The sequence below is a fragment of the Astatotilapia calliptera genome, chromosome 6 (genome assembly GCF_900246225.1).
Source record: "Astatotilapia calliptera chromosome 6, fAstCal1.2, whole genome shotgun sequence".
Classification (NCBI taxonomy): domain Eukaryota; kingdom Metazoa; phylum Chordata; class Actinopteri; order Cichliformes; family Cichlidae; genus Astatotilapia; species Astatotilapia calliptera.
Window position 1 is genome coordinate 4,422,454 of NC_039307.1, and position 16,217 is coordinate 4,438,670.

At 39.3% G+C, this 16,217-nt stretch overlaps 1 protein-coding gene across 4 annotated transcripts in view; it reads right to left on the reverse strand.

The window, feature by feature from the left end:
* Positions 1-15,261, reverse strand: part of rptor (regulatory associated protein of MTOR, complex 1) — a 204,413-nt gene extending 189,152 nt beyond the window's left edge. For 2 of the 4 annotated variants that reach the window (XM_026169800.1, XM_026169799.1), the window contains exons 1-2: positions 14,770-15,261; positions 13,058-13,232 (exon numbers count right to left, since the gene is read on the reverse strand). In XM_026169800.1, the coding sequence (XP_026025585.1) occupies positions 13,058-13,225 (168 nt within the window). In that variant the 5' untranslated portion in view covers positions 13,226-13,232; positions 14,770-15,261. Of the gene's footprint in view, positions 1-13,057; positions 13,236-14,769 lie in introns of all 4 variants that reach the window. The other 2 variants (XM_026169798.1, XM_026169801.1) reach the window with 2 other exon arrangements.
* Positions 15,262-16,217: the final 956 nt, after the last annotated feature.

A 16,217-nucleotide genomic window follows, 5' to 3' on the forward strand; every position in this document is an offset into this window, starting at 1 on the left:
TTCACAATCCACATTTGACAATAACATTTACTTCACACAATTTGCCATTTTATAACATTTTTGGTTGGTGGTGTGTTGCTAGACATTTTTCACCTACATGACATATGTCAATGCAACCAGTACTGTGGCAAACATGATTGACCAATAGAATTGGGACTACATATTCATATGGAGACATCTATTTACAGAGATTACGGTCAAATAGTGAAAGTATGAGATTGGAAAAGTTAAGTTGCCCGTTAGGACAAAGTCGGACCATTTCAACAATCACCAAGTCGCCCTCTGAAATACCGACAACCTGCCCAAGGTCCACCCTGTCTAGTACCCTATGCTAATGTTGTAAATGGCCGTCTCCAATTACATGTGTGTGTCTAGTCATTAGTGGGGTTTCTCTTGTCATGTTTTATTTGCACTTTGAGCCAGGTTGAAAAATAGAAGCTAAAGAAATAGCTGGAAACATGTAGGAAAAAAAAACAACTGTCACACACACTTTGTCCAAAAACCTCTCATGTTTAGCTGTTTTTTTGTAAAAAAAAAGATAAGAATGTTAGCCTTTTTTGCAGCTATAGGGGATTTATGGCATCACTCTTGGCTGGAAGCAGTGCTTAAACAATGGAAAAAATATAAACTTTGTCCAAAAACCTCTCATTTTTAGCTTTTTTTTGTAAAAAGATAAGAATGTTAGCCTTTTTTGCAGCTATAGGGGATTTATGGCATCACTCTTGGCTGGAAGCAGTGCTTAAACAATGGAAAAAATACAAACTTTGTCCAAAAACCTCTCATTTTTAGCTGTTTTCCACTTTTTCTTTGGTCATTTTAGCCTTTTTGGCCAGGGTGAAGGGAGTATCTGCCATCAAACAAGAAGACAGCCGCATGTAACTACGACGGTGTTTGCTAGTTCACCTTACGTGCATTAATGTAATAACGTGGTTAGCCTACTCAACGTAAATTACACACGAACAACATTAAGCTACTCACGCAGAGAAGAATGGCTGCTGCTGCCATCATCATCCTCATCATTTCTGCTACACTGGCAGGGCTAGGGGCCAGGACACTACTCTTTGGGTTTTTGGGGGATGTTGCTAACTCCGGGTCCGATAACAGGCAACCCACCCATCGAGCACATCTACTGATGTGCTCGATGTGAGGTCTCGCAGCAAGCTATCAAGTAGGGCGAATTTCTCGGCTTTTAACAAAATGCTATACGTCACCAGGTGTTTCATCAGATTCGAGGTGTTACCTCTTTTGCACGGTATCACCTTAAAGCACTAGGGCAGGGATAGCTCAGTAGGTAGAGTGGTGGCCCCATGATCGGAAGGTCGGGGGTTCGATTCCCCTGAGGTACCCCTGAGCAAGGTACCGTCCCTACACACTGCTCCCCGGGCGCCCAGTGGCTGCCCACTGCTTCACTGAGTGAATGGGTTAAATGCAGAGAGGGATTTTCCCCACGGGGACCAATAAAGTACACTTTCTTCTTCTTGTTGCAGGCTGCTGAGTTTGCATCTTTTGCTGTGAAGTACAGCCAGACTTTTGACCGCTTCGCTTTGGGCATTTTTAATCTGTAGCTCTGCTCTAAAAGAACGTACATACCTGGGCCCGCCTACTATCCTTGCAAAGGTAAAATGATTGGCTAGAATCCAAAGTGTATGACATCTCAGGAAAAAAAGCACCGAAATAAAGCACCAAAATGTGCGCTGCTTTTCTGGTTACTACTGCTTGCCATAACGGCACTGGATACCGGTACCCATCCCTACTGACGTCACTAGCCGTGTCTGGGCCCAAACTACGCTTCAGGTCCTAAAGTCAAACGAACACTGCGGGATCACTGAGTTGAGATTAAATAGAACAAGACACAAAGCATTGAAACAAGTTAAAATCACAACAACCTTATTAAACGCAGAGTAGTTTGGACCCGGAAGCAGGATTCATCATATCATCACTTAAAGACCGGATAGCTGCATTTATGTGTAAAAAGTGATCTGGTGCTTATGTAGCGCTTTTCTACTCTACTTCAGCACTCAGAGCACTAAAAAAAGATTTTGGCATAGTTTAATAAACTTATTTGGTATTTTGACATTAGTTCTATTGAACAAGGCTGATGCTATTTCCTACCAGACAGAAAGCCAAGACAATATCCCACATCACACTGTTTACTTGCCAAACCTTCTACATCCATCTCAACCACAAGAGAATGATTGATACAGTTCATCAGTCTTCATGGCAAATGAAAACATCACCATTATCTCTGCACTAATTACAGTAACATAAAGAGGAAACACAAGATGGTGGAATGGAGATGCACTCATATCAATGCAATACTGTTTTTGAATTTCTTGGAAGTGTCAAAAAAAGAGTGTAACCTCATCAAAAAAAACAAAACTTCTGTTCTTTCCTGACAGCGTTAATATTCTGCTCCTGACAAGTCGGGACGTTGTTAACCAACTGGTATTTAATTTGGAGCTAGCAGTTTAATGGAATTTGCAGATATTTAAGCAAAGTCGCTGTTTTAATCAACAGTTTCTGTTTTCATGGCTCGGTAGCTAAAAGTCTATATGCTCCCTAATGAACTGCATGCATTGATTGAATTCAACTAATGAAGCAGAAGTAAAACCAGCACAGCCCACCTGTCTTGTTTCCACATTATTATTATTATTGTTATGAGCTTGGATATTGATGACTTATTGATTTCATTATCGTTAAGCTGAAAAACGCACCATGTCTGGAAACCAGCAGGGAAAGAAAGGAGACATATTTAATTGAATCGTATGTGTGTGATCAATAGCCAGAGAAACGTGTGTTATAGGTCATTTACCAACCAATACAAACCACAAAGCTATAAAAACCAAGCATTACTCCCATACTCCCTGCCATATAATAATGAATTCCTAGAAAACACATTTAATTTGGTGATCAGAGTCCTGAAAAAAGGAAAAGATTGCCTTGAGCCATGTGTAAATCCAAAACAAAAAGGTCGCTAAACTGCCCGATAAGTCCATTAAAATCTTAGACGGGGAAAAGAAAAGAAAAAAAAAAACAAAAAACCTCAGGCCTTTTTTTTTTTTTGAAAAGTTGCTACAACAATTCAATATTCTGCTTTGACTAAATGTTACAACAACAATTTTTTGTCACTACAACAAAGTAACAAAAAACTCATTGCTGACAATTTTAAAACGCTGTCACACCATCATGGAGGAAAATCAGTGAAAAATGAAGCCACACTTTACTTGTATCTCCAAAATCTGATGTCCACAGACATGTCGAAGGACGAGTCACATTCTGGGTTTGATATAAGATGTGAAAACTACATGAAAGACAGGGAAACCAGCTCTTTCCAGCTGGTGTAGCTTTGCTTTTGTCTTTTGATCAGCAGTAATAAAAAAAAAACACAAGGGAAAATAAAAATGCACAAGTACAAAATCAAACTACCTCCCTACACTGTGTTAACAGTGTATTGCATTATGAGCAAAATAGTAGGGCTGCACGATTTTGCATAAAATGAGAATCACGCTTTTTTGGCTTAGAATTGAGATCACGATTCTCTCACGATTTTCTTTTCCAGTATAAATATTTATTGCACTTATTAACTGCACATCAACTTCGTAACAGTTGAGACTGAAGATAAAAACAATAAATAAACATAAAAACAACAAATATCTCACGTTTTGTTGTTGCTGCAAAATGTTGTACTGCTTGAAATTCCGTCTCCACCGTTGCTCGACGCTGCGTGTATAGAGCAGGTAGTGCAACAATAGAAAAATAGTTGCGGGACGGCACTGTGTAGTGTTTGTCTAGGGTGTTGATCATTTTCCTAAATCCCTGGTTTTGCACAGTGTTGATGGGAGCCATATCTTTGGTCAGGTGATAAGTAATAGCCTCCGTAATTTCTTTGTGCCTGCGGGAGTTCGACGTGTATAGGGAAGCGCTGTATAAGGTTCCCGTTATTAATGTTTGGGTGGTTGACCGGGACGGATTTTCTCCTGTCACTTTCTCGTCATCCCTGACGTGCTCTCCGTTGTTTTTTCCCTGCTAATTTTAGCAGCCAGCTTCTGTATCACGTGGTATAAGGCTCCGCCCTTGTCATTTGTTGAGCAGGAAGAGTGAGCGCTTGTTTTCATGCAGATTACGTCCCGGATCAAAATGCGGTACAATCGTCGTCGTTTTCTTTTTTTTCTTTTTCTTTTTTTTTTAAATCGTTGTCATTTGGAAATGAGATCGCACATAAGTATGAATCGAGATCGCGATTTTCTAACAATTAATTGTGCAGCCCTACAAAATAGAGTTCAATATTTTTCATTTTTAACACTGGAAGGTTTGGCCTTTTCATCTTTATGCAGAAACTGACAGGCAAGATAGGATCAAATTAAGTGTTGTTTCTACTAATGCGTCTAATGCGACTTCTGTAAAGTGCAGTCTGATGGCTGAAATTGGCTGTATAAATGTATTTTCCATATTTTTTAGATTCTACACAAGTTTTTGACAGATTTCTAAAATATTTGTCGTCTTGTTTTTATGACAGGCAGTCTAATAAGTTTGTTAAACACTGTATCCAGAATGATGTGTAAAGGGGTCGATATGAACTTCTCACCCACCCGCTGATGATGCTGTACATATCCTGTTTAGCTGTAAAATTAATGCTGATCTGCCTTCATGCCCAACAACCTGAACCAGTCCTAAAAACAAGCACAATGAGGCCATTCCTGTGACAGACAGGCTATCGAGTCGGGGCAGGGTTTCGTCAGCGTTTACGAAGAAACTGTTACACTATAAGAGGACAAGTTTGCATCAACCAGTCTAACGTCAAACCGCTTGCAGCTCAACAAGGGATTGTGAAGCATGACAGGTAGGAAGCGAAAAGTTCCTGTGCATGCATGACAGCTCAAGTTTCATGCTGCTTTGAGACAGTTTATCTATCATTCAAAACAATATTTAAAGCCCTGATGCCATTACATGTTTTAATATAAATGCAAAAGAAAATAGAAGTCTCTTTGGGAAGGACGGTAGGCAGCGGGGCAAAGCTCACAAACTGTCAAATCCCTGCAGTGTAGTGGTGGCAGCGTCGTGACATGAGGTGTTTAAGGAAGAGAGAATTTAAGGAAAGGAAGTTTTTGAAGAAATCCTGGAGTGAAAGAATTGCCTTTCAACAACAAAATTTACCAAAGCAAATGACTAACTCAGTAATATTATCAAAGATTCAGATGTTCCAGAATAAATATTTAGCCATTGTGTCATTTAGCTTGCAATCAAACTCAGTGGCTCTCCACTTCAAAAACAAAAAAAGTGTGTACTCTGTAATCCACCCAATTTGAGAAAATTCAAGGAGAACCTGTTAAAGGTTAGCACAGCACACTGAAAAAAAGGGACTGGCCATCTCTTGGATTTATGTAAGCATCTTGCATGTATTTAACACAATTGCCTCATGTTTTAAAGATAAATGTAACTATATAGTGTAAAAACTATATGATATGCAGAAAGGGTGTATTAAATTGTTCATATCATGTTCAGGTGAAGTAAGTCAATAAGATAGCAACGTTAAATCTCGTGAAACCACGCGTGATTTCATCTCGCGGGCTTTGGATCATGGTTTAAAAAAATGCATCCATCTCAGTCAAGTCGAGCAGCCAACTCTACGTTTTTGGTATGTCTTGATTTTTTGAATTAATGTTTACCATATTTCAGCCAAATGTAGTTAAACGTCTAAAGTGTCGCCATGTAACATGCTAAAAAAGAGCCGTTAGCTTATTTGCTGTTTTATCTGTTGTCAAAGAATTGGCGCTTTTTCATTTGAATTTGTCTTTGGCACAAGAGCCGTAATATCACATTAAACCTAATTACGAGGCACTCATAACATAATTTGGTTTTCTGTGTGAATAGATTTGCCAACTGACTCTTCAGTTACATTGTGTATTTACTGCACCGTGGTGTTAGTGAGATTTTGGACATTGAACAGCTTTAGCTAATATCATCAGCGGCATTATGCTAGCTTACATCCCTACCCCTCCTGCCCTCACCTGCTGTCCTTTTGTTTTTGTTTTTGTTTTTTTTGCTGCACATTGAGAGACGACCTCTATTCTGCATTTCACCAGGAGTCAGCTGATGGATTGTGGGTTCAAGGTGTTATGGTAAGAAAGTATATTCTATTTTCGCTTAAGGTTTCTGTAACTTAATTATAATAGGTTTTTTATAATTATTAGGTGCATGCATACTCACCCTATTAATACAACTGAGAAATCCAAAATCTGCCATAGGTTTAACTTATACCTGTATGTATTGCCAGAAAGGTGATTACTGGACTCGCATTAATGCACACTTGAACTGAAATGAGGTTGTAACTTGTGGGTTCTTGGGTTGCAAATCAGAAACAAACATCTTTGGATTTTTTTAATCCCATAAGATCTGGAAACACAGTTTTTATTCAACAAAACATTACTGATTAACCAAGCACAGTGCCTGCTGTTATTTCAAAATAATTTTATGTCATTTTAGATGAAATGCAGCATTCCAGTGCATCCCAACCATGCCTTTACAGTCAAGGTTTCTGACGGAGCTGAGTTTCTCTCTGACAGTCTGCTGAAAGTGTTTGCAAAGTGATCGGGGGAAACAGGGCACAAAGCTAAAGGATGTAGCTGCCATGATGACAGTAAGAACTTTAAAATTCTTTAACTACAAAGTGTATATGTATTGCATTAGGTCAGTAAAAGATTTTTATGCTGCATCCATTGAAACAGTCAACTATTACCCGTGAGTACTGATTCCACCGAAAGGATGCCATAATTTTCGTTATGCATTTACTGGCCCACTGAGAAAAAACCTTTTTTTTTAAATATATGTTCTGGAAACTATATATCCATAAAGTTGATGTCAAACAGGAACTTTTGATATTTCTTTGTAGATGCTGGTGTTGCATGTTGACTGGTTTAAGTTTTTGTCTGGGATCATTTTCTTCTGTGCTACTGAAAAGTTCACAAATCTCTGTTTTCTTTGTTATAATACTTTAGGATGACATTAATGCTCGAAGGGAGTCTCATCAAAGTGCTCCGCATCTGTGTGAAAGACAATTGCAACATCTTAGTGCAGGAGTTCATGGTGTTTTATGAGTAGATTGTGGCTTTGCAACATTTAAAAATGCATTTAGTTATCCACTTGATCCTCATTGGACTGGTTAGGACCAGTAGTCCTCTTTAATAATTTGAAGTTCACATGAGGCCTGGTAGTGAACTCGGCCGCCCCCCCTTGAGGCCCCACCCCCCTATATTAGGGGTCACATCAGTGTGAAAAAACTTTAAATTTGTCATTCTAGTGAACAAAGGAAAATCCCACCAGTATTTACATTAGCTTTTGTTTGAAAAAAAAAAAAGACCAACTGACCAACAGCTAACCAAATTGTGGGGAAAGTCTAAATTCTAACATCTTCTGAGTGACATAACCTGGATTTCTGATGGGTTTTTGTTAGTCTTTCTAACAAAAACTAATGTAAAGCATTTGAAATTATTATGTTTTTCACTCTGTCTTAGAAACTCTGTTAGACCATGAATGGCAGCATGGCAGGCCACTCTTTGGCTATAGCTATTTACTATGTTGCTTGCATTGGTTTAACTTACTCTAACATTAGAACTGGTAGATTCAAAAGAGATGAGTTTAAAAGGGAATCTTAAAGAAATGTTTTATGTTTAACCAGGACTTGACTGAGGCCACTGCACGGATTGAGAAAACCACAATGAACATCTGTCTCCAGAGGATGCACCAGGCAATGACTTTTCTGATGTTGTTCTTCAAGATCTGGATAACGTGACCTTTGCAGTAGCCATGCTGTTTGGACCTTTTTTATTCCTTCAACATGAGTTACCCATCACAACTCTGCTACACTTTTGAGGTGATTCAAAGGGTGGTAATGGAGTTGGATGCAACTCAGCTCTCAAGAAAAGCTCACAACTAAGACAAAACTACTCCTGCAAGGAAAGCTCACTGTTATGCATGCAAGCTGATCAGCTCTAGGTGAGAGGACATTTAAATCTCACACTTGTTCTGCTGCATTTTTGAAGCTCAATTCCAGGAACAGATCGCAGGGTTCATTTTTATATACTCTGCAACTGCCATGAGGACGAGCCGTTTTTTGTTGTTGTTTGTTTTTCCTTTTGCTCTGTACAGCATTTTGGCAGCATTTTTAAATTTCTCTTTGTATTTTTTCTTTCTTTTACTAGTGAAGAGATGTAGCGTGAACAGTTATGCAGTCTAAATATCCCATATGGGTCGTGTGAAATGGTATTTTCAGTTTCATTCAGTTGAAGTAAAGAACGTTGAATATTTCTAAGTGTGCTGTTTTGAACCAAGATGTCACAGTATGATCAGTGCTGTAATTTTTGACAGTCACTATATCAATGTTATTTTTGCATCTCTTGAATAAAGGTTTTGACCTGCAGGTGCTAATTTCTTTAGTTATTGGGGTAAAATGGGTAATGTTAATAGGAAGGTGTTTGCCAATTCAGTAACCTAATTTAATGTTAATGGAAACTAACACTACCTCAAATTGTTTAGTTATAATTGTTGTTTAACTGAATCTTGATGTCAGAGGCCTTAAATAGAATGTTTTGATTTGTTCTTTCCCAACATTTTTCAAAAGAAACAGTCTAATTTCTTTGCTGTGATTGATTCCAGAGAACACGGAAGAACTGACATTATTTAACTGTTGATTTATGTAGATTCAGTAGAGGAGTAATGTCAGTTTAATTCTTTACCTACTGTCAATGCAGTGAAATTAGACATGTTGTTTTTAAAGGTTACTGGTGGATGCCAGCAACCATCTTGGAAGAGAACAATACAATCTGTTATAAGGCCTCCATTTGAAAATTGTGTATTTGATGCTAGAATATAATAGCAAAATGTAATTTGAAGATAACATGTAGCATTTAAGTGACCAAGTAGTATTGGGTAAAAGTTATTGAATGGTGTTGGGATAAAGTGAGAAAATTGTGAAGGATTAAAATATTCCAAGAGCTCAAATTACTTCATCAAAACATGTTTAAGTCACATTTTATCAACACAAATTGCACAGGTTTATGGAACATGAATAAATTGTGTTAATTTAACTCAATTGTTTAAGTTGCTGCCAAAGCAAAACATCTGTGTGCAACAAATGTCCACCATTGAATTAAGTAAATCCAACAACATATTTTTTTCAGTGCAGCATCATCATTCTGTTTTTAAATCATCCCCACTTCATATTTTTCACCTGATGGTAATCATCCCATCTTCTGTGGCTCTGCACACTTTGAAAACCCCAGAGGTACTGGGAATATTTTGTGGTCTTTACTAATAAAAAAAAAAAAGTCAATTAATTGATTAATAGTGCAACTTAATAAATTAGAGAATTGTATGTGAATCCAAAATGGAGCCAGCTGCTAATGATTTTAGAAGACTGGTAGTATGAAACAAGAAAAAAAAGCCCAAGAACACAAAAACTCCATGCAAAGCCAAAGATGGCTCGAGTCTTTAGAAGGTTCTCAAAAATAAATGAGTGCAGACACTGCAAGCTAAAGCTAGCGTAACAACTATTCAGTCACTTGAAAGCTAATCAAGGCAAATATGAAGCACTATTTTGTTTAAAATGCTGATTCTTAATACAGTCATACCAAGTGTGACATCTGTTAAAATGGTCAGTGTCAGCTGATGTTTGGAAACTATTGGGCTAAAAATAAAGTGTACATCCTGAGAATCAATAACGCCCTGCACTGCAATCCATTATCTCTACAGGTGGATGTTCAGGTTTTTGTGCCATCAAGATAAAGGTTTCATGCTCTCTGTTCACTGTGGGGGAGGGGAGGGACAAAAATAGATATGAAAGTGCTGACAGCACTAGTTTAGGTTTTTCAGTTTATCGATGGGAGTCAATCAAACCCCTGAAAAAAAAGAAAGAAAAAAAAAAATCACTGCAAACCTAACCCCGCTCATTAACGCTCAGTCAGACTAAATGCTCGACTTCAGGTCTGACAGCTCGATAAAAGAAATGTGATCCTTCCACCAACCTAACTACTACCACGACATGCTTTCTGATCAAAAATGACATGGCGCTTTATTAGTTAAAGTCAGCTGCTCGTCACCTGACTTTGCCCTGTACTGTACAAGCGTTCTTACAGGATATCTGATAGCTGTTATCGTGATTCTACTTGGTAGGTTCAGCAGCTGTACACACAATCCTGCTTTGCTCCGAGTGGCTGCAGATGACTGCAAACACACAGATGACTCAAAAGCTGTGACTGAACCAACAGCGGACTAAACACACAATTTGAACCAATAAGCCTAGTAATAGTGCAGGTTACCTGTCACCATACCGAGTCAACTCAATGTGTCTCACAGAACAAGACCTCTGACTGACCTCTGTTAGAGTCATTTGCCTTTTTCTTCTCTATAATACGCTTTGGTCTTGATTTTAAGATGTAAAATGCCCAGACATTTAACACAATGTTATTAAAATTGAACTAAATCATGAACTTTCTTCCCCAAAGTGCAGAAAGAGTTTTTTTAAAAGCCTTCTCACGGCATGCCTCTTTTGCCAGCCTTAACTTTTTGCTGACCAACTTGTTCTCTAAGCAAACTCCTATCGATACTGTCAGTCACCTTAAATCAGCCAAAGCACTACATGTGGTCTCAACTACCAGAGGTGAAAGTATGTGAAGCTGCAGGTCTAAACCTTCATGTCATTAAAGGGTTTCTACTAAAGCACTCCACATTATCAGAACTCCATCACCATCATCATCATCAATCAACTAGATAAAAATTCTGACGAATGCAAAACTCACTGGTAAAATGAACCTAAGAAGCACTACAGCCTCATCTGTGTCCTTTATGATTCTGCTCTAAGATCAGAAAAATAAACAGAATTAAACAAAACTGGCTAATGTACACTAGCAGCAATCAGCAGCAGGACTTAAAGTTAGGTGTCCGTCCGGTCTCGCTGCGCTGGACCTTTTTATTTATTTTTATTATAATGGAAATGGTGGTGTATTCAACACCACGTTTTCTCAATGTGTCCACAGCAGAGGATTTGCTGTTTCTGCTGCCTTTTAAAATGTTAGCATTCATGTTCATGTCACTTCTGACAAGATTACGATTTCTGACACACACGAATTTCAGTTTTGCATGTGCTTTGAGTGTGCTCTGCGAGTGCCGACACAGGCGGGTGTAGTTGATAGCTGCCTGCTATGCTTCACCTTCACTGACCTGACGCCAACTGCCAGAAATTGCAATTCTACTAATGGCCACTTGAGGCCTGGTCCAAAAGTGAGCCAATCTGCCTAGACTCCCATATTAACACAACTTTACAGCATTAAATACATGGTTCAGTATCAAGTTATAAAAATTGTTACAAAATTGTTACAACCTACATGGAGACAATTACAACAGTTTTTTTCAGCAGGTCGCCAGTGAGCATCTGCTAGGATTCACCTCACCTAACCAGAGTCACTGACCTCTCAACCATAACTGTGCCGTTGTGCCCAGAGTATGTTTAATGAAATTATCTGACAAATAACATGGGATTCCATGTGGTACAAAGCTTCCAAGCAATCTGCTGTTCCACTTCAGTTGATTAAATAGTGGTTCTTCTAGAACTGATGATTTAAAAACTAATTAGCAGGTATCTGTGTATCTAGGCTGAGCCAGCAACTTAGTACTTGCTGTCTCATCTACATACGGTCACTTCTTGCTCAAAAGGAAACAAAAATGGACAACCAATCTACGAACCAGAAGATGACTTCAAAATGGCTTCAACCACCTTTCACATACTGCGTACAATCGACATTGATATCTTAATCATGTTTTTCAGAAAATAAAAAAAAAAAACATTCAAATGCATTCTGAATTCCCCAATCCCCAGGCTACAGTCAAATTCAAAGCTAAATTCTGTTCTGCATAAGACACACAAATAAAGCTCTCGTAGCCCAGACATGTGAAAGGACACATTCTTCTTCCAAGTTTACAAATGAGGACGGAGGGCCTGAAAATGCTCTGAGCAATGAAAGATTTAACACGGTTGATTTAGCATGACTTCCTGATAGGAATGTCCATTTCAGCTAGCCCATATTACCTCTTTTAAATCAATAGCAGCTCCACATTTAATGATGCCTTCATTTCCCTGCAGCTTGACACCTCAGCGGGCACTGCGGAGTAATTCAACTCATGTCCTAACAGCAGCGAAGTTTTAAATTTTCATCTGGGTGAATTTCTACAATCGCTGCAGAGTTTCTGAGGGTTATGTACAACTAAGTGACATTTGCCATCATTATAATGGCAGTGCTCTGTAGCCGTGAGGCGATAAAATAATCAGGTTGGTAGCACTGCAGTGGATCAAACGGCAGCTTTATGGGAGCTGAAACACACGGTGACCATTCATGTGGGAAACCCTTTGAGGTTCCCCCTGAAAGCGTAGCATTGGTAGCTGGTAATCAAGCAGAATGAAATGAATTGGCAGAGTAATAGAGACGAGGGTAGCCAGTGATTTGCTGCTGTTTAAAGACTGATAAGCTCTTGAAGCACAGCATGTAGCATCAAGGAATTTGATTTGTCTTTTTAATGAGTTGAATTTTTGAGAACTGGCCCCGTGGATAACCATTTGACCCACCCTGTCCTATAAAGCAGGAATTTTCTGCTGTAGTTACAAACCACAAGAAATCCTTCTAGGATAAAAATTAATGCTCAATCAATACGTTACATGAAAGATGATATCAGAGTTTGATCTTTTTGTGGGAACTGCTGATTAGAGGGGGGAAAAAAAAAAAAACATACTATAATATTTATCTTTTAAAAATAACAGTCTTTCTAAAGCTACATCTAAAGCATCAAAACTCATTAAATTAAATCAACAATCTTAGATTTCCTGTTTTATTGGTTCCTGCTTAAAACTAACAGTCCCATCAGATATATGAGCATGAAAATGCAGCTATACAGGTCGCTATGAGCTGAGATAAAAGGAAAAACAGCCTCTGTGACCTCAAAGCAGAGCTCACACAGGAAACATCCTCAGGCTCTTGATTTACTCCTGTACATGGATGAGAAGAGAAATTACCCTGTCCTTCATCCGCCAGCTCTGCGCCAGGGCCTTGGAGCCCTCAATCTTCTCTGAGTGCCTCTTCTTCATGAAGGCCAAGGGAAGTTTCCAGTCATTCATATCGGCCTCCTCTTCCTCAGCGAGGCCCACAGCCGGTGAATGAAGCAAGTCTGAGTCCATTTTCATCAGGGCCCTGCTGGGAGAGCGCTCATGTTAATGTCACTGGTTTGATTTTGAAGTGTCTTTGGCTGTAGCTACTGGGTATCCACAAAAAGATTGGCAGGCTCACTTTAGCCATTTAATTGCTGCATATAGTCGATATTGACATTAGTCTCAAAAATAAATAAATAAAAATCTTAAAACATAATTTGGAGACATTTCCAGTCCAGATGCAGCCAAATGTGCTACTGTGCAGCTATTTTATTAAGTAATGGATGATAAATAATAAAGAAAGAAAGTAAAAACAGAATATATACACAATAGATGTAAGCAATCCTAAATACATTTTTGATTACCAACTGAGATATTCATAGGAAAATTTAAACAGCAATAAAAGCGCACTGTCAGATAACTGCAGGAGGCCTGTTCAGAGAGCTCGAGACTTAGATCCAGATTTAGATGAATTTATTCATTCAAACGTCTTCAGTGTTTAAACAACATGTAAAAGAACTTTTGCTTCCTTTTTCAGTAATAAAACGTTTCATTATATTATCTTAGCACAAGTATAAAAAAAATTAAGCATCATGACTTCGATCCACGTCTCTTTGTGCAGCTGTTGAAGTTCTACAGGATGAAGACGTGACCTGAGAGGCAGCCGCCCCTGTTTGTACATTATTGCATATGTTTGTCCCTCTTGGCCATGCTATCATCACAGATACAAGCCATTTCTTTTGGGCCAAAGTCTGCTTTGTCAATATGGATCACCAATCATCTGATAAAGTTCCGTCCTCTTAAATGCTTCCTATACAGGATTGGTGAGGGTTTATCCAAGCTGGCATTAGAAAGCAGGGGTAACACAGTCAATTTATAATTACTAAAACACTTAACAAGCATTGTGGGAAGAAGCCAGAGTACCTGCTACTGTCCGATAAAGTAAGAACAGCTCCATCCCTCCTTGTACTGTTGTTATGGGCTATACCAAGCAGACTGTTTCTACACTCAGATAATAATCTGATTATCAACACTGGCAGCTGACTTTTCCACTTTATGCCCTTTAAGTCATGGGATGGTGGTTATGAGTCATTTTTATGCCGTGTGAATCTGCTGCTGTGAATCCTGTTTGAATGAAACCCACAACAGCAACTGAAACCAAACACACTCACATCTGGCTTCCTCCACTTTATTTGAACAGGCTAGCTGCCTGACTCTGTAGCAAAGCAACAGCTGTAGAGATGTTTCAGCTCTACAGCTGGAGCCACGGGACAGGAGGTCGATGGGTTTTTATCTTTACTGCCTCTGCATTCGTGCTAAAACGGCCCAGCTGTGTTAAACTTGGCTGCACGGATGCTGGCGAGCAGCAGGCTCAGTCCAGTCCAGCTAGCTAAGCTAAACTAGCGCGGCTAATGTAACAGCTCTGCTGTCAGGTGTCAGACTGCACCGAGGCCAGTAATATTCACTTAAAGCCTTTTTAAAGCGAGTCTCTGAACCACACACGCGTGACAGAGATAAGGAGACCGATCAAATGTGCAGAAAAGGCACCTAGAGTGTCAGCGAAGCGTGCAGGTGCAGACCTTGGTGCGGTGGGATTATCAGCCCGGGCTGTGGAAGCTCTCCTTCTCCGGACAATGACAGACACGGTCGCACACACAATCCTGGTCAGCAAATTGTAGGGCAGCGTCCAGAGCCTGTAGAGTAAGTCAAAGCCGTCAAATCCGAGCTGCACGGGCGCGTGTTTGCAGGGGAATCTGCGGCTCCTCTCCCCACGGCTCTTCGCTATGGGAAGGGGCTGCAGGCGAGGCCCATCTTCACACGGACAGTCTGCCACAGCCACACGTAACGGCGGCCGCACTTATCAATGACTGGGCTCGCGTGGACTCCTTCTACGTACCAGCGGCCCTGGTAGTCGGCTCCGAGCGACGGTCTTCGAGGAAATCTCAAATAATTCCGGGAATTTCTCCGAAGAGGCACTTCTTCAGCACTTCTGCAAGGGCGCAGCCATCTTGAGTTGAACCCAGAATGCACTGTTGGGGCGGCGAAGCTGTCGTGAAACGTCACAGCTGTTGTTCCTGGCGTCACTCACCAAAATATAAACACACGTACTCACGGCAGCCTCCAAAAAGCATTTACGATTTTGTAAATACTTTTTTAAAATGATAATGGCCATTTTTTGTGGGTTTTTTTTTTCTTAAATCTTAAATTTTATTTCTTACATAGAATTTTTTATGACTTTTTCCTCCCGTATGTTGCTCTGTCACCAGATTACTTCAGCTTGACAATGTGGTTTGCTTTGCTGCTTCCTTTGGAGGAAGTTCCTCTGTTTAGGAAAAGGTGCTTTGGAATTAAGAAAACGAGGTTATTATGGTTTTGGTTTTCTTTCTTCTCCTGACATTTTTCCCTTGAATTTAATTGTAGTATTTTTTATAAGTATTGAACTTTATGTTCTGCGTCTTCAATTTACAGTAAAGGTCAAAGAAATAAAGAAAAACTTCAGCTTGACAAAGTGCTTTACAACGTCATTTGAGAAAACAAATCTCATTATTTAAGAAAAGGTGCTTTGTTATTTTTAAAATGAGAACGGAGGTCTGGAAACATATTTTTTCCAACTACCCGTTTAATGTAGTTTGTAGTAACAAATTTAGATTAAAATATGACTTCATAAAATCCCAAATAGGTTGTGATGTTATCTGCTTGGTTATTAGCTTACAGAAATAACATGTACCACATGCGTGGTTAAATACATCTCACCACAGCTACACCAATTATTTCCAGTAGGCTTAAATGTATTGAATTGCTGCCATGCGATTGGTCGATTAGATATTTTTGTTCATAAACAGTTGAAGGGGTGTACTTAACAAGCGCCGGTGAATCTGGTCCATATTTTTGTACCAAATGTCCTTATTTTTCCTTATTAAAGGGAAAAGGTTTAACAAACAAACAAAAAAAGAATACACTTACACAGGTTTGTGGCCTTATTTATTCAGCGATAGTGGGGAAAAGCACTGACATGGATCCTTCCTTC